This window comes from Nuphar pumila, chromosome 2, assembly GCF_984573655.1.
Source record: "Nuphar pumila chromosome 2, dmNupPumi1.hap1.1, whole genome shotgun sequence".
NCBI lineage: Eukaryota > Viridiplantae > Streptophyta > Magnoliopsida > Nymphaeales > Nymphaeaceae > Nuphar > Nuphar pumila.
The window spans coordinates 69,668,386-69,690,171 of NC_143250.1; the positions used below are offsets into that span (position 1 = coordinate 69,668,386).

Here is a 21,786-nt window from a genome sequence, read left to right on the forward strand (position 1 = left end):
ATAAACATGATTCATTGTTGTAGCATTATATGCTTCTGGAGAGGCTTTATCTTTCTGGAACTTATAAATCTTGCACTGTACTGCACCATCTCTATGTTTTCTGCAAGCTTGACATGTAGTTCGGCATTGGGTAGCAATATGGTCTTGATTTCCACATGAATGGCAGATTGTAGGGTTTCCCTGATTATTGAAGTTTCCTTTATTTGGGCCATATCTGTTGGATTGTCGTTCACCTCCTCTTCCACTAGAAAAATTAAATCAGTTTTGGGGACCATGATTTTCATGGCCTTGATTTTATTGTCTTAGGGCCAAGTTGGTCATTAGTGTTTCTAGATTATCAATTTCATTCAACTGGGCTTCATGAATCAATAGCATCCTTAATAAATCTTTTGGAGATATAGGATCATCTCTTGTATTTAACACAGTTCTCAAAGAGCCATATTCACTCATAGGAAGACTAGAAAGAATATGCATAATTAGGTCTTTATTAGATATGGGCTTTTCTGCAATACCCAATTAATGTGATATACTATTGGCTTTATGAAAATAGTTTGTGATATTGTTAGCTCCCTTTCTCAAATTCTGTATTTGAGATTTGAGTTGCACTCTGGCCTTAGAGTGAGCAGCATAAGCTCTTTTCAACGTGTTCCACATGCTATATGAGGTTGTCAACCCCACAACTTGACAGTATACAATGTCCGTAAGAGATGACAAAATCTAGCTTAATAACAATTGATCCATCCTTTCCCATTCCTCAAATTATGGACTTTTCATGACCTTTTTATTAGGCTCCATAATAAACATATTGGGCCAGTGTTTTGTTCCATTCACAAGCCCCATTAAATTGTACCTTTTCATACCTTTTCAACAATGAGATAAATTGAGATTCTAATAATAAGAATTTGTTCGTAGACAATTTTACAGACAAAAAGTGTTGCAGGCTTGAAGGAGCAGAAATAAAAGAAAAAAATTTGTTTGAACCTGATGTAGAACTGTTCGAAGAAGAGAGAGGAGATGATCAACTTACAGAGCACCACCAACACTGAAGTAGAAGAATCTCGTGCCACACTCTGATACTATAAAAGATCATACAATTATACACAAAACACAAGATTTAACGTGGTTTGATCTAGAATAGATCCATGTCCGTGGTGAAGAATATTTTCTTTCTAACTTACCTTTACACTGAGATTAGAGGTTCCATTGAATTTATAGATATAGTACACAATTTTTCAAAGGAGTCCCAGATGTCCCCTTATGCTTTAACATCCCGACTCAATACAACTTGAATACATGTTGCACTCTTCAGTTTATTTGAGTCTGGTTTGTCTTCCAGTCTCTTATCTTCTGCAGGAGTCCTAGATGAAATATATTTCTCTCTCTAAGCTAGCGTAGGACTCTGAGCTGGTTGACCCTCTTGGTATTCAGTGCCAACAAGACTCCTCAGAGTCCCAGCTAGCCTGGTTTTCCTTCCTTGATGTGAACTTGGATCCTGATAGGGCTGATCCAACGATTCCTTAACATGCTATTTGCTCAGCTCCCTCATTGAGCTGAGCTCTCTGTTATGTTTTTCTTACTTTTTGTTTCCTTGCTTGTTGGAACCCGATGGTTCATAAATTTGGTATAAATAAGATCACTAAATTGAATGGGGCATGTAAACTAGGGGGGTTTGAACCTCCAACCTTGTGAAAAACACATGCTCTTCCATTAAGCTATTACAGTACCCTCCAAACATGGGCTTTCACAATCCTCTATTAGAGCTTACTTGTTGTTCTATATTTCTTGCCATTCCCATGGTCTTATTATATAGGAAACCAAGGACTGAATTAATTTCCTCATTAATCTTGTAGATGATGCTCCATGAAACTCAATAACCCCTCCCTAACCATTAGATAGGTTATACATGCAACCATTAACATAATATAATATGATAGTTGAAACCTTGATTCCATATAACCTTTCCTTAATGGGCCCATCATTTTAGCAGCTCTTGGGTTTCCATTTGTGAGACAGCACTAGATCTGGTACTTGGATCCAACATTGCTTCTATGAATTTAACAACTTACTCCAAAAAACAATGTGGGAAACTAAAAAGGTTGCTATTCTCAAGATGATGAACATTTGAGGTAAGGATGTAAATGGTTCTAATTTGGATTGGATGTGACCAAATACCATATCCAACTAATAGAATGTTAGCTAAATGAATTCTAATTTGGATTCAGATTCAGATAATTAAAAAACTCATACAAATATGTTTTTTTTTGCATATCCATCAAATTTTGGATATTTGTCATATTGTAATCGAATATAGTTTGGCTTCTCAAATGCAACCAAATAGAGTTGAATTCAGTCAAATATGGGATAAAACATAATCCATGAAAATCCTAATTCGAGTCTCTATTTGGTAGTTTTCAAGAAACCTCTGAGCTGGCTTATTTCTAAAATTAGAGCAAACAGTTTGCACCTAAATGAAAATTTTCAATGAGATAATTAGCGTATGTGTCAGAGGCACGTTTAATGTGTCATGTCATGTCCTTACACAGATAGCCATACATATAAGTAGGCTTCTAATTATAAAGATAAAAGTACGAGTAACCATTGGTAGATTTGTAATATTTGAAATTTTTTAAATGCCAAATCAAGGGTATTTATATAAATTTCATAGAGGATCTGTGACTAGGGGTGGCAAAACCTGACACGACCTGCCAACCCGCCTCTTAGCGGGTTCGGGTTGGGCTTAAACTAACCTGTTTAATAAACGGATCGACCCGCCTAACTCGCTTAATAAACGGGTCGGGTTCGGGTTAGGGGTATGCCAACCCGCTAACCCGGCTGACCCGTTTAATAAACGAGTTAGGCGGGCCGGTTGACCCGCCAACCCGTTTACCCGTTTAATAAACGGGTCAGGTTCGTGTTTGCCACAGCCGACCCGTTTAATAAACGGGTCGGGTTCGGGTTGAGGTGTGCTGACCCGCCAACCAGACCTGATTGCCACCCCTATCTGTGACTATTCCAAACCAGTTAGCAGTGGGTTAGAATTGAGTTGGAAGGATCTAGAATGAGAAATCTGGTCTGAAACGAAGACGGATCCAAACTAGATTTGGATCTACCGAGACTCCAAAAAATTTGTTTAACAATAAATGGATCGGGTGCGTACGCAACTCGTATTTTGATCTAAATAAACAGAGCCCGAAAAGAGAAATTATGAAAGAAATCAAAGTAGGAGAGTATTTTGGAAAGTAATTTGAGGAAAGAGAAGAGGCAATAGGGACATTTTACATAGATGGGACCGTTGCCCAATGAGAGGTCACCACGTGGCTGTAAAAGTATCTTCAACAAGATACTATAATCGATTCCTTGAGAATAAATGTGTAAACATACACACACCAAGAACACTTAGAACACTTGTGCAAAAAACACAAGAACACAAAATCACAAATGTGCAAATGCACTCATAAGATTCATAAACAAGAAAAGGTTGGGCAATAATCCCAAAACCCTTGAAGAAATACAAGAGCAGCCCATATTTATAAGGCATTTAGGAGGCCTTGGAGGGGGCTCCACATAGTCATTGGAGCCCCTCCAACGGTCACAAATGTGATCGTTGGAGGGGTCCAACGACTAGTGGGTTGGGCCCCTCCCAAGGCAAGTACAAGTTGTATTAATTAAAGAAAAGAAATAAAGAAAAAGAAATAAAGAAAAAGAAATAAAGAAAAATTACAAAACATATTCACGAAAATGAATATGTGTAAAATGCCTAAACTACCCTTAGCAATATATATATATATATATATTTTATATATATAATAGGTAGATACATGTACATATATAATATATATGTATATGTATTACCTTATATATACAACAACAAGTACGCCTTCATCCCAAAATAATTGGGGTCGGCGATATGAACCAAAAAAGAAAATCATTATGGGTCTTCCACATGAATCCTTCTCCTCCAATCATTTCTATCCAATGCCATGTCCTTGGTGAGGTTCAAAGCATTCATATCCTTTCCTATCACCTCCATCCATGTCTTCCTAGGCCTACCCCGACCTCTTTTAACTAATATATTTTCCCATTTCTCTATCCTTCTAACTGGAGCATCATTAGGCCTTCGCCGAATATGTCCAAACCACCGTAAACAATTCTCTCTCATCTTATTTTCAATGGGTGCAACGCCTACCTTCTTACGTATCTCCTCGTTCTGAATCTTATCTTTTATTGTATTTCCACACATCCATCTCAGCATACGCATCTCAGCTACACTCATTTTTTGAATATGATGTCTCTTGGCAGCCCAACATTCCGTACCATATAGTAAAGCAGGCCTAATAGTGGTCCTATAAAACTTTCCCTTCAATCGCAATGGCATTGCTTATATATATAAAATATATATACGAAAAAACAAGATTGATTTACATAATTTAACACCCCCCCTCAAACATTGGGCAACATGACCGATAGTTTGCCAAGAAGGAAGTTGAACCGCGGAGCGCACAAGGCTTTAGTAAAGAAATCTGCCAACTGTTATTCAGACGTGACATAAGGAAGATCAATGACTCCTTGGAGATATGCTTCACGAACATAGTGACAGTCCATTTCAATGTGTTTGGTCCGCTCATGAAAGGTGTGATTGTTCGCAATGTAGATTGCACTCTTGTTGTCGCAACACAGCTTGGTGGGCCCTTCTATTGTGATCCCCATGTCTTCTAGCAGTTGATGAATCCAAACAATCTCCATGGTAGTAGTTGCCATGGCACGATATTCAGCTTCTGTTGAGGAAAGTGACACCTTTTGTTGCTTCTTGCATCTTCATGAAATTAATGAGTCACCTAAGAATACACAAAAACCAGTGGTGGAGTGACGGTTATTTGGATCACCTCCCCAATCAGAGTCAGTATAAGCCATTAATTTTAAATCGGAAGAAGATGACAGAAAAACTCCCTTATTTAGAGTACCCTTTATGTATCTTACGACTCGTAAGATGGCACTCATGTGAACTGATGTAGGCGCATGCTGAAACTGACTTGCAGTATGGACTGCATGAGATATATCTGGTTTAGTAATACTCAGATACATTAATGATCCTACAAGCTGTCTGTAGGGTGTAGGATCCAGAAGTGGAACCCCATCATCAACTTTCATTTTGGCCCCTACTACGGCAGGAGTTTCACAAAGCTTCTCATCTGTAGTACCTGACCTATCAATGATCTCAGAAGCAAGCTTAGTTTGAGATAAAAAATGTCCTCTAAGAGAGTATGCTACTTCAATCCCCAAAAAGTAAGTTAGAAAACCCAAATCAAACATTTCAAATTTATCTTTTAAGATAGATTTTATACTCTTAACCTCATTAGAGTCACTCCCGGTGATGAGCATGTCATCAACATATAATAGTAAAATCACAATACCTGCATTAGATTTTCTAACAAATAGAGCAGTGTCAGTAAAGCAAGAGGAAAATCCATTTTCAATCATTACAGAGTTAAACCTATCATACCAAGCCTTGGGGGCTTGTTTTAAACCATAAAGTGCTTTTTGAAGACGAAGCACATTTCCCTTAGGAGTCTCCATTCTAGGTGGAGCATCCATATAAACTTCTTCGCTTAAATCGCCATTTAAAAAGGCATTTTTAATATCATTTGATAGATGTTCCATTTGTTGATAGAAACAACGGTTATAAGACATCAGACAGTGACCATACGAGCTACAAGAGAAAAAGTTTCTTCATAGTCAATACCATATTCCTGACTATATCCTTTCGCAACCAAACGAGCTTTATACCTTTCAAGGGATCCATCACTTTTAGTTTTAACTTTGAAAACACATCTGCACCCTATTGTTTTCTTACCTTTAGGAAGATTCTGAAATTCCCAAGTTTTGGCTTTTCTTAGAGCCTCAAGTTCATTGTCCATTGCATTAATCCATTAAGGGCACTTTCGTGCTTCTTCAAAACTTCTAGGTTCTATATAGGAGTGGATGGCACTAAGGCAGACTCTATATCTAGGTGAAAAGGAGTCATAGGAAATGAACCTAGAAGGAGGCCTTCTACTTCTTTCGGTTCTACGAGGGATATCTTCATTCTGAGCGGCACTGGGACTAGCATCATTATATCTGTCAAGAGCACTTCTAAAGTTGCTTCGATCTCTATGAGTATAGGTGATAGGGTTTCTAGGTAATCCTTCATCAATATGTTGATGTGACGAAGGAAGCAAGAAGATGTTTTCTTCAGTTTCAAATTCATTTGGGTTACTTTGATCCGACTCATCATCATTAGTATCATCGTCTTTATTCAGTAAATTAAATAGAAAAGAATAATCCATATTCTCACTATGAGGGTCACTATGTTCGAATCCACTTAAATTTTCCAAAAAACTCACATTTCTGGAAACATACAGTTTATCACTTTTGACATCATAACAACGAAAACCCTTTTGGGTTTCAGAATAGCCAAGAAAGACACAAGGAATGGCTTTAGGCGAAAGTTTGTCATTCTTATCAGTAAGAACAAAACATTTACACCCAAAGATCCTTAACCTGCTATAATCAGGTTCCTTATCGTATAGTTTTTCAAAGGGAGAAATTTTGTTTAAATTCTTCGATGGAAGTTTGTTAATGAGATAGACAGAGGTAAGAGTTGCCTCAGCCCAGAGATTCTTTGGAATGTTTTGTGAAATAAGTAAAGTCCTAGTTGTTTCAATGATGTGCCAGTGCTTTCGTTCGGCTAACCCATTTTGTTGAGGGGTTTTCGGACAAGATTTTTGGTGAAGAATACCAAAATTTTCAAGGTATCTTTTGAATTCATTTGAGAGGTATTCTCCTCCAGAGTCAGACCTAAGGATTTTTAGGCATCCATTGAATTGATTTGAAATCATCATATGAAAACTTTTAAAAGTTGAAAAAACTTCATGTTTATGTTTAAGAAAATAGATCCAACAAAACCTAGTGTAGTCATCTACAAAAATCACATAATATGAAAAACCTCCTTTTGACATCACAGGAGCCGGGCCCCATACGTCGGAATGAACAATCTCAAATGGTTTTGTCGTAAACATGGTTCTTTTAGAAAAAGGCAAACATTTCATTTTCCCAAGAATACATTCATTACATAGAAAAACACTTTTACAAAGATGTTTAACAAAAGGCAGATAGGAGATTTTAACAATATTTGGATGACCCAATCTCTTATGCCATACATGAATATCTTTGTTTTGAACGACGTTGCAAAATTGACTCTTGGGAACTTGAAAAAAATCTACGTAGTAGAGGTCTCCTCTTCTAGAGCCTTCCCCAATCAATCTCCCGGACTGACGATCCTGTATCCAATATTTATTAGAAGAGAATTTTATATCGCAACCATGGTCCGAGAGTTGGGAGATGGAAAGAAAATTTAAATTAAGTTTTGGGATAAAACGAATTTTTGGAATAAAGAAGTCTTGTCTTTCAAAATTACCTATTCCTTTAATCTCAAGAGATGTTCCGTCCGCGGTTGAGACAAAGGATGAAAAATAATTTTTAGAAAGATTTGAAAGAGAGCAAGAGCTAGGGGTCATATGAAAGGATGCCCCGGAATCTAAAAGCCAAGATGTCTTACCGGGGGAAGAGGATGACATAACGGCTCCAGAAGTGGCTCCCTTGAGAAGAGGTTGTAATGCTTCTACGATTTGTTGAAGGGAAAGATACTCACTTGATGATGAAGGTCGTTCTTCTGCTTGGGATGCCATAGCCGTTGCAATCAATTTCTTCCATTTAGGACACATAGGTTTGATATGTCCTGATTCTTTACAAAAGTAGCAATTCAATTTGTTATAGTCTCTTTTGCCATGCCGATCATTTCCTCCTTGACCTTGGTTCTTGAAATGAGGAGGTCTATAGGTCTTCATGTTATTCCTCGATCTTGACACAGCATTAACCATTTCACCATCCTCTTGAGTAGAAGAGGCAACAAGAATGCTAGGATTATTCTTGCTAATCTCCATACGTGTTTCTTCACCACTTAGTTTGGTGATAACATCTTCAAGTGCGGGAGATGTGAACGCGGAGAGAAGAGAGGACCGAACTTGTTCAAATTCTGGTCTAAGGCCATTTAAAAAGTTGAAGAACCGATCTTCCTCAAGTTGTTTGTGCCTTAATTCGATAGCTTCTCCACTCCATTTTGGTTCAAGAATTGCGAGCTCGTCCCAAATAGAGGATAATTCGGCAAAATACTCCCGAATGCTCATATCATTTTGTTGAAGTGTCAAGGCTCTCTTTTGGAGAAAGTTCTTGTGGGATAGATCTCTTGAAGTGTACATTTTCTCAAGATACACCCATGCTTCGGAAGCCTTTTTGAATTTGATGATATTGGCGTTTATCTTGGTTTCAACGGATGAGAAAATCCAAGATAAGATCTTGAAGTTCTTCATTTCCCAATCGTCATGTTTTTTGGAATACTCTTCAAGAGCCTTTTGTCTTTCCTCCCCTTCAAGAATCTTAATATTTCCTCCTTCGATGATGGTGATTGAGTTCCGGTTCCGGTTCCGGTATAGATCCATGAACGTAACCCCAAAGCCCCTTTCCTTTAATATGGGCTTCCATATTCCCGGCCCAAACATGATAGTTTGAGCCATTAAGCTTAAACCCAAGAGAGAAATGGGAGTCTTTTTCGCCCATTAGGGAGGAAAGAAGACAAGAAATAATATGTACCTCAAATCTTTTTCGCGTCTTTCTTGTCAAAAGAAGCTTCTAAAATATTGCCCGAAGAAGATGATCCACTTCGATTCCAAAAAGCTTGAAGGCACGTTTTTCGAGGAACGCAAGTGAAGGCGAATCACAATCCTTCTTCTTTAACCTCGCTCTGATACCATGTAAAAGTATCTTCAACAAGATACTATAATCGATTTCTTGAGAATAAATGTGTAAACATACACACACCAAGAACACTTAGAACACTTGTGTAAAAAACACAAGAACACAAAATCACAAATGTGCAAATGCACTCATAAGATTCATAAACAAGAAAAGGTTGGGCAATAATCCCAAAACCCTTGAAGAAATACAAGAGGAGCAGCCCATATTTATAGGGCATTTAGGAGGCCTTGGAGGGGGCTCCACATAGTCGTTGGAGCCCCTCCAACGATCACAAATGTGACCGTTGGAGGGGTCCAACGACTAGTGGGTTGAGCCTCTCCCAAGGCAAGTACAAGTTGTATTAATTAAAGAAAAGAAATAAAGAAAAAGAAAAAGAAAAATTACAAAACATATTCACGAAAATGAATATGTGTAAAATGCCTAAACTACCCTTAGCAATATATATATATTTTATATATATAATAGGTAGATACATATACATATATAATATATATGTATATGTATTACCTTATATATATAAAATATATATACGAAAAAACAAGATTGATTTATATAATTTAACAGTGGCGACGTCCCTCATTCTCTGTTTGGAGGGTTGACACCCAACCCTCCCCTTCCTTAGGTCAAAACTCGCGACCTTTCCCTCCTCCTCTCCTATCTCTCTCCATTCCATCTCTTCTTCATTCTCTCTTTCACAAAATCTCGACCTACCCCCGCCATACACAACCACCACCTATAGTCGGGCCATCCTTCCGGCCACACCCTATCCAATGCCATCTCCCTCTCTCTTGTTCTCTTGGTTGCCGCTGGGGATTGCAGCCACGACCCAACCGCCAGAATTGCCGGCCACCTCCTCCGTAGCTGGCATCCACCACCGGACCACCCACCATCTCATCTTTGACGGTAGCCCCAACCACTTCCAGGTAACCCTCTCTCTCTTTTTGGGTTTGCCGACGCCCACCACCATCACCTTTCTCGGTTCTCCTGGCCGAGCAACACCTGCCGACCTCCCCTGTTCCTCCAGACCTCTACCATCGCCGGGATCACCTCACGCCAGAGAGCCCTACCACCGGATGACACCTCATCTCTCCCCCTCCTTCCCCTGTTTCCGCTGACCCTAGCTCTCTCTATTCCCTTTGGTTTCGAGGATGCAAGGGAACCAGCCGAACCCATCGTTCCGACCGTTCGCCAGTCACCAGCAAAGGTCGTCGGTGTCCTGTTTCTCCCTTGGTTGAACCTCATGGCAGTTAGTTGTGAGGAGGAGAAATGGGAGGAAGGGGCTGCACCCCTTCCCTCCATCTGATCCCCTTCTGTTTCCTCTTTCTCTGTATTCGGTTCTCATCGGGGCTGGTAGTGGGTGAGGAGTTTATTTCTTTAAAACTATATATATATATATATATATATATATATATATATATATATATATATATATATATATATATATATATATATATATATATAGTCGCTGCAGCCACTGCCAAAACTGTGATGTAGTCCCTGCTGTCGTAAGACAGTACTGGCTAGGTGCGGTCCACACTTGCAGAGCTGCCGAGTGGGTCCCGCTGATGCTGGAGCCGCAACCGTTATGTTATGTCGCTGCGATTGGCTATGACCACCCATGGATTTTTATTAGTTTATTAATTTAGAATTCATGCTTCTTTTGCATATGTGTTGGGTTGCAGTCATTGCCGCCTTTGAGCTGCTGTTGTCCCCGCCTTGTTAGGTGTGCCGATCGAGCATAGATTTAATCGAGCACCCGATCTCTTTGTAAAGAAGAAAGATGTATCGATGAGGTTATGCATCAATTATATGCTTAACCAAGTTACCATTAAGAACAAGTACCATTTGCCTCGTATCGAAGACCTATTCGATCGGTTGCAGAAGGCGAAGGTAAAACTTTACTCTATAGACCTTCGTTCTTGTATCATTTACTTGACATGTATTCCTTTATTTTAAATACTTTATATTTAACAAAAGAGAAAAACTTAATAAGAAAGCAATAGATATTTGTTGAGAAAAGCTTATTAAGAAAGCAATAGATTTTGTTCTTTCATTCAGGAAGCGTGTGTTGTTCTCTCTCTTGGATAGATGTGGAGCTGAGTTAGATCCCATAGACAGTCGGGTGTTGGGACTCGTGTTGAGCCACAGACTTGGTTGGAGTCAGGCTGAGACCTAATTATTCACTATTGTGAGATGGGTGGTTGAGTTTTCGGTGAGACGGTGGTTGGTGTCACCGCCTTATAGTTTGAATTTTTTTAGGTACCCACAAGTTGGCGGTGTCGATGGCAATGGATGCAGGAGGGCTTCGGACACCACTGGAGCTGGACTTGCACTCTTCTATTCTTGAGATTGCTATTTTGCACTTTGGGTCTGTTTCTGGTTTCGAGAATCTTGTATTTTGAATCTATCACTATTGTTATCCTATGTGGATTTATTTTATAAATGATATAGTTTATTGTAATTTAGTATGAAATTTGGATTTATATAAATGGAATGTTTTGGATTCCATTGTGCGAATGAGGTCCTAGTTATGAGGTATTTTCTTTCTATTATTTGGGTTTTTCAAAAAAGAAATTTATTTATTTTTATCTTCCACCGTATTTTAAAAAGAAACCTTTTTATAAAATCTTGAAAAAAGGCACAAATTGCTAGTACACATAGTGTTCATTTCATATGTTGTTATATTTTGTGTGAATCATGTACAATATGATCTTAATATTATTTATGATTAGATCTGTGATTTTCATGCATGACTGAATTTAATATCGAAGTGAATGAAATGTACATAGATTATGAATGTTTTCGGATGCATTTATTTGTTTATGGTCATTGCCTATTGATGAATGAATGCTTAAGTCGAAATGTAAAAATGTGCAATGATATATGACTGTTAATTTTGCATTTAAAGTATGTGCATCCATGAGATTGAAAGAGGTTGAATCTTTAAATTTGATTCGTAGTGTGAGTTGCATAGATCTAATGAATTTAAAAAAGGTTAACCATGTAACATTAGAATATGATGCTTACAAAGAGAAGGTAAGCAGTACATCTGACTTTGTGGATAATATTTTTGAACACAAAAGGTTGATCCTCCCCAGCTACGAAGATAGGAAAAGCCTCCACAATAGACTGCAGGGTGGATGTTTAAAAACTAAACTGATGCATTAGGATAACGGTATTGAGAGTGCTCTCTTGATATGGTTCTCCTTCACCCAGATTGGTGAAAGGTGTCCGGCCAGTTCAAAGACACAATTATATGAATACACTTCCTGCGTTTTGTTCCTGATTCAGGTTTAAGCCTGTGTTCATATCCACGAGAATAAGAAGTGACAACTTAAATTGATTATGCATTTAGTTAGTCATGGCATATAACTTATGCATAAATGACTGATTGTTTTGCAATGGTAAGTACATGCATTCTTAACTAGTCATGCATACTTAAATGTTCATGGATATTTGAATGTTTATGATTGAAAAAAATATGAGTGTGTATGATTGGTAATTGTGTAAAGCATTGCATTGTATGTATTCTTAAATTAAAGATTGATGTTTGCTTGTGTGAGTTGTAGGAATATCCTCTTGCAGACTTGTTCTGGCGATAACAATCTCTTCAGTTGTACGCTATCCCCAGATGTACTCTCTCTATCTCTATCTCAATGTCCAGGGCATCTTCGCCTTTCCTAATCACCCCTACACGTGCTCTCCTCTCCTCACCCTTGTTACGCCCTCACCGCAACTGTTGACTCGCTTTGAGACACTTTTTTCGTATTCAGAACACCATGATGGGTATGTATGCGGTTCACAAGTGGATTGGTAGTGCCCAACAAGTGTTTGGTGAAATGCTTGAGAGCGACTTTGTCTCTTGGAATGTCTTGATGGGCTTTTGATCTGTTTTGCAAGATGTGTTTGAGTGAGGAAGTCAAAGTTTGCGATATGAGCATCTTTGTTCTACTGTCTGGTTATGAAGGCATTGGTGATTTAGGTGGTCTTGCTAGAGGGGAAGCCTTTCGTGGCTTGTGTAATAAGCATTGGTTTGGTTTGCCAACGAATGTTAGGACTTACATTTTTGATATGTATGCTAACAATTGCTGTTTGAGTTACGCTCGATGTGCATTTGATGAAATCGTTGAACCCGATACCACAACATGGAATTGCATGATTGGTGGATAATGTTAGGCATGGATGCTTCAAGGAATCATTGATGTATGAAAAATGAAACTCACAGGATTGGAGTTGAATTTGAATATATTATTTGTGGCCAAAATACACAAGTTTTAAACATTGTTTGATATTTCTAGTAGTAGGAGAACCATATTTGGGGTTAAAATCCATAATTTTTTGACATACTCTTAAAGCAGTTGTATATCCAAAAATATGAATTGATATTTTTTGACAAATTATTCAAATTTTAAACATTATTTAGTATTTAGATCCAATCCAAGATCTATATTTAGAGATAAAATTCAATCCATACATGTTCAAACACTGAAATAGTGGGGCAGATCAGATCGTACTATTCAAAACAAAGCTATCCATCCCAATTTTTGATGTGTCCGAACTGTCTGCACAAGACACAAAGAACACATGTCTTTGTCCAGTTGAAGCAAATACTGGACAAGCACAATTGTTCATGTTATGGATGGATAAGTGTTCCATCCATGCTTGGACAGCAATCAAACATACTCTTGCTGACTGGCTGTTTTCTTTTTTTATTTGGTTTACTGGCTATTCATGGTTGCCCGTAAAGTTGCCAAGTCAACATGTTGTACACTGCCCATCTCGAGAAAGCATGAGATGGATGGTGGAGAATGCTCTCATACCTGATGCAAGAATTTGTTTTGCTAACAATGTTTAACAATTTTTGGCTTTTGGAAGCAATGTGGCAGAAATCCTTAATTTGTTTTCGCAAGACTTTTTCTTTGACATTTTTCCCTTTTCTCTTTTCTAGTTTCTTTTCTTTACAGTTTTTTTTACTCTTCCAAACGAGCAATTTTTCCTCCAGAAAGTGAAAAATGTTTTCCAGGAAAATTTTGAGGGTCCTCTCTCTCTTGGTATATGTCGAGGGTTCATCTGAACCTTCTTCCTTTCTCTGTTTGAGGCCCTCCTTCCACCATCCGCCACCATCCATGCACTCAAACAAGTGATTTTTTTTTTAGAAAAATTATCATATGAAAACTTCTCAATAGGCAAAATTTATTCTCATATGAGAATTTTTCTCGCTTCAAATCGTGCCCTTAAGTTCCCAACGTTCATGGAGTAAGTTGGAAACATTTTTCAGGTGAGAGAAGTTTCTCCCATAGTGGTTGAGAGCCACCATTCAGGCGCTCAATTGATCATCACACTTTTGTTCCTTATACCAGTGCTTTCTTTTAGCAGGTAAAGGCTTTCTCTCTTTTCCTTTTGTTTCTGGGACAGGGCATACCAAGAGGATCCAGTGGACGGTAGGCTCTCGCTTTGCCCTTTGTCTTTTCACTATCTAATTTCTTTATTTTGTTATGCTTATCTTTTTTTATCTACTTTTTTTTCCTTCTGTTTCCCTCAGGCTGTGGGTCTCTGTTGTATCTAAAGTAGATGTCGTGTTGTCTTTTTGGTTTTTATTTTCATGGGATATGTTGTTCTGGTGATCGCATGAAAAGGTTGCAGCCAAAGACTGCAGCTGCAAGTGTGTTAGGTGAGGTTGAAGTTTAATAGAAGATTCCTGTTGGTGCATTTGGTTTTTTTTTTTCATTTCTTTTTCTTCACTGATTTGATTGCTTAATTAGGTGATTTTGGCATTGTTGGTTCCAAACAGAATCCTTAACCATTGCTCTGTTGATTTGGTGAGGTAGAACTTGCACCTCTTGCTGTTCACGAACCACTATAGAAGGAATGATGGTTGTTATAAGTTATCTTTACTTAAGGTTATTTCAACTCTATTTGAACTGAGATCGAGTGATGTCTGAGCAGAGGTGCATTTCTTTGTTGAAGGAATGCAAAACTTTGAATGGTCTTCTGCAAATCCATGGTTACACAATCAAAACAGGGTGGGACAGTGACCCTTTTCTCTTAAGTAAATTCTTGTTATGCTCTGCAATCACCTTTTCTGATGCCATTGATTATGCTTGCCTTCTTTTCCAAAGCATTCCCAAACCTGATGCATTCATGTTTAATACTCTCATTCGCGGGTTCTCAGAGTCAAATATGCCCCAACAATCCATTTTCACATATACCCAGATGCAGAAACATGGAACCAGGCCAGATAGTTTCACTTTTGCGTTTCTCCTCAAGTCTCTCATCAATTTTGGATCTTTAAATGCATCAATGCAAGTTCACTGTGATTCTATCAAGCATGGTTTAGACTCTCACAGTTTTGTCCGAACAACACTTATCACTGCTTATGCTGCTTCTGGAAGTATTAGGTGTGCTCACCAACTGTTTGTTGAAATGCAAGGACCAAATTTGGTCTCATACAACGCAATACTCTCTGCCTGCCTGCGATGTTCAGAAATAGGACAAGCGAGAATAATCTTCGATCAAATGCCTTGGCGGAATATCACGTCCTGGAATATAATGCTTTCTGGGTATATGCACGCAAACGAAATGAAGCTGGCAGCTCAGTTATTTGATGACATGCCTCATAGTGATTTGGTCTCATGGAATACAATGATCATTGGGTATGTGCAGAATGGGAACCTCAAATTGGCTTTGGAATTATTTACGGAGTTGCGATTGAAAAGTTTGCAACCAAATGAAGTGAGTATCACCGGGGTGCTCTCATCTTGCTCACAGATGGGAGCACTAGAATTTGGTAAAACAATTCATGGGTATATTGTCAAAGCTGGATTCAGCCATACTGTCACTGTAAATAATGCACTTATTGATTTATATGGTAAATGCGGAAATATCAATGTGGCAAGCCATATTTTTAGTTGTATCACGAACAAGGGCCTCATATCTTGGACTGTGATGATTGAAGTGCTTGCCATGCATGGGCATGGTGATGAGGCTGTTGAGCTTTTCTACAAGATGGTGCATTCAGGAGTAGAACCGGACAGTGTTACATTCATTGCTGTTTTATATGCATGTAGTCATGCGGGTCTAACACAAAAAGGAATGGAGTTATTTGAGATGATGAAAGAGTTCTATCATATTGAAGCATCTATGGAGCATTATGGCTGCATGGTGGATCTCTATGGTCGAGCTGGTTTGCTAAATCATGCATATGAGTTCATAATTCACATGCCAATAAAGCCTAATGCTGTAATTTGGAGAACTCTGCTTGGAGCATCCAGCATACATGGTGATGTTATTCTTGCTGAGCATGTAAAGAAACGACTGTCTGAAATTGACCCTGAGAATTCTAGTGATTACATACTGTTGTCAAATATATATGCGACTGCTGGAAAATGGCAGGATGTAGCTGTTGTGAGGAAGTGGATGGCTGAGAGGAAAATCAGAAAGACACCAGGTTGGAGTATGATAGAAGTTGACAAGGTGGTCTTCAGCTTTGTTGCAGGTGACAGACTGAACCCAGTTGCAGAAATTGCCTATGAAAAGCTGAGTGAGATAATTACAAAGTTGAGATGTGAAGGATACACTGCTGATATTCATCTTGTCTTGCACGACATAGAGGCAGAAGACAAGGAAGATTCTGTTTCTCAACACAGTGAGAAGCTTGCTGTTGCTTTTGGAATGGCTAGACTGCACGGAGGCTGCGTTATCAGGATTGTGAAGAACTTGAGGATTTGCAAGGATTGCCATACAATGATGAAGCTCATATGAGGAGTATATGAAAGGGAGATTGTTGTTAGAGACAGAAGCAGATTTCATGTCTTCAAGGAGGGTTCTTGCTCTTGTAGAGATTTTTGGTGAATGTAGTGAAGAAATTATAGAGAGAAGACAACAAAGCAAAATCGTGCTCTTGGAATACAAAGGTTGAAGGGCATTAAAAGGATAACTTTTGCCAAAAGAAACTTGGATTTTTTTTTCCTTTTCTTTCTCTCTATTCTATAAGATACGTCAGCAACTCAGCTTTTAGAGGAATGCAAGAAAGAAATATAAACAAAAAAAAGGATTAAAGCCCTGTAACGCCCCAAAATTCAAGACTTAACTTTTTATGAAAAGTTTGAAAGCTTTGTAATCATTCATTTATCAGAGTTTTTAAATAGTAATTCATCCAAAAATAATGTTTGAAAAAGCAAGTCAATGGACCTTGGGCGCATTACAACGCAAACTTCCTTTCACAAACAGTTTTGAAATCCTTACATTTAAGAAACCAAATAGATTATGAAAATGCAATTTTTAGTAGTTTAAGACTTGTACAAATGAAAGATTTTCAAGAAAACCTTTATACCAACTTACATAAATGTCCTCGTGAGCGAAACATCAGGGAAAGAGTCTCATCACGTCATTTGTGTCATCGCAGTCCAAAACATCACCTGCTCATAAAATGGGTCAGTTTCACTAAAAACTGGTAGGTGCACAAGTGAGACAATATAAAATTGAAATAAACTATTATAACAAAAAATGAGTTATAGCTAGCATGTGCAATAGACTATGCAAATGAATAAGTATTTCTAACTTGAATAATTAAGTATGTAAACAAATAAAGGTTTTCAATGTGAGCAATTTACTGTAAAATCAAGTGAGCTATCAACTATCACTCAGTAAGAGTTCATTTTCACACAAGACATACACAATTTCACGGCAAACAAATACATTATTTATAAGGTGCAAGCCATTGCACAATAAGCAATTTATAAGCTGCACACGATAATTAGTCACACAACAACAATTGTATATCAATCACACGATGTAGTCAGCTTATAAGACAAACAACTACATTAGTTTTAGTTATAAACAGTTCATAGATTACTAGCTGTAAGCAGTTACATTAGTCATAAAAGACTCAAGCTAATAAGTGTTATATTACAACAAGCACGAATAGTTCGACCAAGTAGGAAAGCAAGTCACATATATCATATTGCAACTAGCATAATGCTATTATCATAAATATTTAACTAGTACGAGCTGCTAGTTATTACTAGCAAAAAACTGCGTAAGTAGTTCAACTAAGTAGAGCACTGTTACAACAGACGTGCATAATTTAACAAGTAATACGCTGAATTATAGAGCAAACAAGCAAGTAATGTCACAACATACACATCTTAAATAATGTGAATAGGTTAACTTATGTTTCGATATTAGTTGGCCAGACGGGTATGCGCAAGGCACGAAACGTAGAAACATTCGAGACCAGTCCGGGGTTTATTATGCTATGCGTTTTATAATACTTCAGGTGACTGACTGAGTGCTCTTAAGGGGACAACCAGTGACCAAGAGAGTAAATTCTCAAAGGCATGGGTGGCCCGTGGATGTATCTAAACTTTTGCAGAAGTGGCTTGAAAGCTATCTTTTGTAGCCTATTTTTCTTCCTTCTAATGACTGAGGGAAGTCGAGTCTTTTGCTCGAAATAGCCATTAATGGCCTGTCCATCAGAGTTTTGTAATATCTCGTCCTCTCTCTTGGTCGAATGGGCACGACAAAGGTTTCTTAACCGCCGTTTCATTCTACATGCTCTGGTTTGCTAGACCCACTCGAGCATCTTGCCTGTGAAGGCGAAATCATCACCATTAGGTGATTTATACACGCCATTTTACGTTTGAGGCAACCATACACTTCTCATTCTACTTACTGCAGTACGTAACGTACCTGTTCAAAAGTACAACCACAATGAGAAGGGTCAACTTATCGTGAAGGTGAAAACATCATCATTTTGTGGTCTCAAACACGTGCTATTGCATGTTCGAGGTAAACATAGACCTCTCATCCCCTCTCATCGTAGTTGTACTTTTAAACAGGTACATTGCAAACTACGATGAGTAGGATGAGAGATCTATGTTTACCTTGAACGTGCAATGACACATGTTTGAGACTACAAAATGGTGATATTTTTACCCTCACAATAACTTGACCTCTCTCATCGTGGTTGTACTTTTGAAAATGTACGTTGCGTACTACGGTGAGTAGGATGAGAGGTGTGTGGTTGCCTCGAACGTGTAATGGCGTGTATAAATCACCTAATGGTGATGATTTCAGTTAGGTGCATGTAGTCGGCCCGAGTCTTTCTCTTGAGATTGCTGCACTTGTTGACAAACAGGGTTTCGATACTTGGTAACAAAATTGTGGGCGATATGTTTTTTTTTTGCTCATCCACGTATTTGGATCCTGATTGATATCCTCCCTAATTTGTGCAATTATAATTTCTTGTTTGTCTTGCCATATAGGTTACAATCTTTTTATCCTTCATCATGGTCTTTACACATAATTTATGCATTATAAACCTGTTGTATACTTATACTTTTGCCACTATTGTAATGCAACCTTCTATGCAGGCATACAACTCCAAATGCAAAGGTCAGTTCATATTCCTGGCATATTACTTTCTATGTGCCTTAATAGTTCATTTGTATGACCAATTTTAAAACAGTACCAAAGCTAACACTCATACGTAGAAGATTACACTGTCATTATTTGATTTTTATGCAGGAAGCTTATTAGGCACATTCTTTTTCATTCTTCTTCAACATGGCTGCTTAATGCTGTTTGGGGATCAAGTTCTGGCAATTTAAGATGGGAACCTTACTAATTTATTTGTTTAAATGAGTAGATCTATGTCTGGATTGGTTGCAACGCCTTGAAATTTGGTCATTTGTCTGCTGCTTCACCCATACGTCCAGTAAGTCAAAATACATGTGAGACCTTAGCTTTTCTCTTTTGCTTATTTAATAAACTGTAATCTGCACTGCTGAGATGAAAGAAGAAAGGGGCAATCTGAAAGACTTGAGTTCTTTGGGAGTCTTAATATTGTTACATTCTAATGTAGGTTTTCATTCTTATTGGTGGTGATTGTATCCAGAACAATATTCTACTTGGTATATGTAGTTATTCTTTGCATAGTTCCACCTATGTACCCTGGGTTGTGCGAAATAATGCAAGGCACAAACAGAGAAATTTTAAAAGGTTAGGGTATTCCAAGTTTGTGAGGTCAGGCCACAAATACCGTACACATACGGGATGCATTCTATGGCATCATTTAGCACTAGCTTGACCACAAGAAATGGATGACATCATCTATTGCAGGTGGTTCCATAAATTGATACTTAGCCCAGCTTGTGTCCGAGTGGTGCAGTCGAACAGGATACGTCAGTCAGTCATTAAACTAGGAATGTAACAACCACAAATTTTATATTGAACAAAAAAAAAATTATGTTGATTTGGGCCTGGGATCCGTTATCGGATCCAAAAGAAAAATGTGCATATTAGAGTATTTTAGTAATACTTTATAAATAAATATCTAATAATAGTAAATTTTTTCAAATCCACTGTCGGACCCAAGTGGATCCAACCCCTGGGTCCACTGCTATTCACGCGACCCGGATCCAAATCGAATTTGGGTCCAGCATCGCGGGTCGGACCCGGACCCGACCCACTCCCTGTAAAGTTTAATACAGGAAGGGATAAAAAGGGTGGGGGTGGGGGGGGGGGGGGGGGGCAACCCGATATGGGTTGCCCGATAAACGTAACAAAAGGTGGGAAAACCCCTCCCCCGACATATCGGGAGTTAGGGTTCAGTGGAACCCTAACGCGTAAGGATGGGGAGGTGGGGGAGCACACCGCAGCCGCCAGAGTGGTAAGATTTCCTCCCTTTTCGGGAGGCCACCCACCTACAAAAGGGGACCCCGAACCCCTCTTTCTCCCTCTCTCACTATCCTATTTTTCTCTCTCTCTAACCCTCAGATCGCCCTCCGTGTTTTGGCCTGCTGTTCGAAGACTTGTCAGGAGACGCCGACCAACCTCCTCTCGTGGATGCCGCAACACCCTCGCCGGATAATGGTAGGTTACTGTGCTTATTTATGTAGGTATTTTATGTTTTTTTTTTTTGGGGGGGGGGGGTTGTTGCCGGACAGTCAATAAGATCGGAGATTGGGGGAGACTATTTTTTTTAACCAATTGGGTGTTTGCTTGAAGAATTCATCCTTCATTCTCGGATTAGTTATTTTGTCCGAAATTTAGATGGAAAATCTATCTCCTTTTTAATCGAAAACCCTAGTTCGAATTGGGTTTTTCTTGACCTTGGTATTGAAAGCCCTAACTAAGAGTCTGTGTGTCTTTTTCAATCCTTTCAACTCTGAAATGTGTATGACTGTTTCAAATTAGGTCTGATATTGTGTTAAATCATCGCTGAAATAATTTTGGATACTTAAATGATGAATACCGCATGCCTTCAATTAATAGTTTCTTTATGTGTAGCATTCATGTCTTACTACCGTGTGCACTGATATGTGTATGAGTTATTGACTTTACTAATTGAACCGGTGGGAGAACTTAACAGGTAGCTGCTTTTGTTTTTGGGTCCAACCGAGTTATCTTGATCACACCATGGAGGAATGTCTAGCTGTTGTTTGTTTTTGTTTTTGTTCTGCATAATACAACATACTGTATTTAATGAACTGAAATCTTAAATAATACTTAGTTCATATGGCTGAACAGTGTCTAGTTAGGTTTATTGGTTTCTTGCGTAACTCAACATGCTATGCTATACTTAGTACGGTAATTGGCTGAACCGATAGTTATTGTACATGCTGTATTTTAGTGAACTGAAATGTTAAATAATACTTAGTTCATATGGCTGAACAGTGTCTAGTTGGGTTCATTGGTTTCTTGCGTAACTCAACATGCTATGTTATACTTAGTACGGTAATTGGCTGAACCGATAGTTATTGTACATGCTGTATTTTAGTGAACTGAAATGTTAAATGATACTTAGTTCATATGGCTGAACAGTGTCTAGTTGGGTTTATTGGTCTCTTGCGTAACTCAGCATACTATGCTATACTTATTCAAAAAAAAAATATACATTGTAATGATTGGGTGATCTAGTACATTGAATTTCCT

General features: G+C 38.4%; 2 protein-coding genes across 10 annotated transcripts in view; both read left to right on the forward strand.

The window, feature by feature from the left end:
• Positions 1-19,785, forward strand: part of LOC149845711 (pentatricopeptide repeat-containing protein At1g74630-like) — a 55,404-nt gene extending 35,619 nt beyond the window's left edge. For 3 of the 4 annotated variants that reach the window (XR_016430212.1, XR_016430210.1, XR_016430211.1), the window contains one exon: positions 19,378-19,785. The gene's annotated coding sequence lies outside the window, so the exon portion shown is untranslated. Of the gene's footprint in view, positions 1-10,314; positions 10,741-19,377 lie in introns of those variants that run through there. The other variant, XR_016430213.1, reaches the window with a different exon arrangement.
• On the forward strand, positions 9,513-16,802 carry LOC149845713 (pentatricopeptide repeat-containing protein At1g74630-like). 6 transcript variants are annotated; one of them, XM_089995938.1, is made up of 5 exons: positions 9,513-9,773; positions 14,227-14,291; positions 14,487-14,521; positions 14,613-14,724; positions 14,818-16,802. In XM_089995938.1, exons 4-5 carry the CDS (start codon positions 14,719-14,721, stop codon positions 16,609-16,611), a joined length of 1,800 nt encoding a protein of 599 aa, XP_089852064.1. In that variant the 5' UTR covers positions 9,513-9,773; positions 14,227-14,291; positions 14,487-14,521; positions 14,613-14,718; the 3' UTR covers positions 16,612-16,802. The 6 variants fall into 6 exon arrangements, with proteins under 6 accessions (XP_089852064.1, XP_089852059.1, XP_089852060.1 ...); XM_089995933.1 differs by having other exon boundaries at positions 14,613-16,802; XM_089995934.1 differs by having other exon boundaries at positions 14,494-14,521; positions 14,613-16,802.
• Positions 19,786-21,786: the final 2,001 nt, after the last annotated feature.

Excerpts from the sequence above, each read along its gene's own strand:
- LOC149845713 (XM_089995933.1), top strand. The coding sequence starts at position 14,785 with ATGTCTGAGCAGAGGTGCATTTCTTTGTTGAAGGAATGCAAAACTTTG.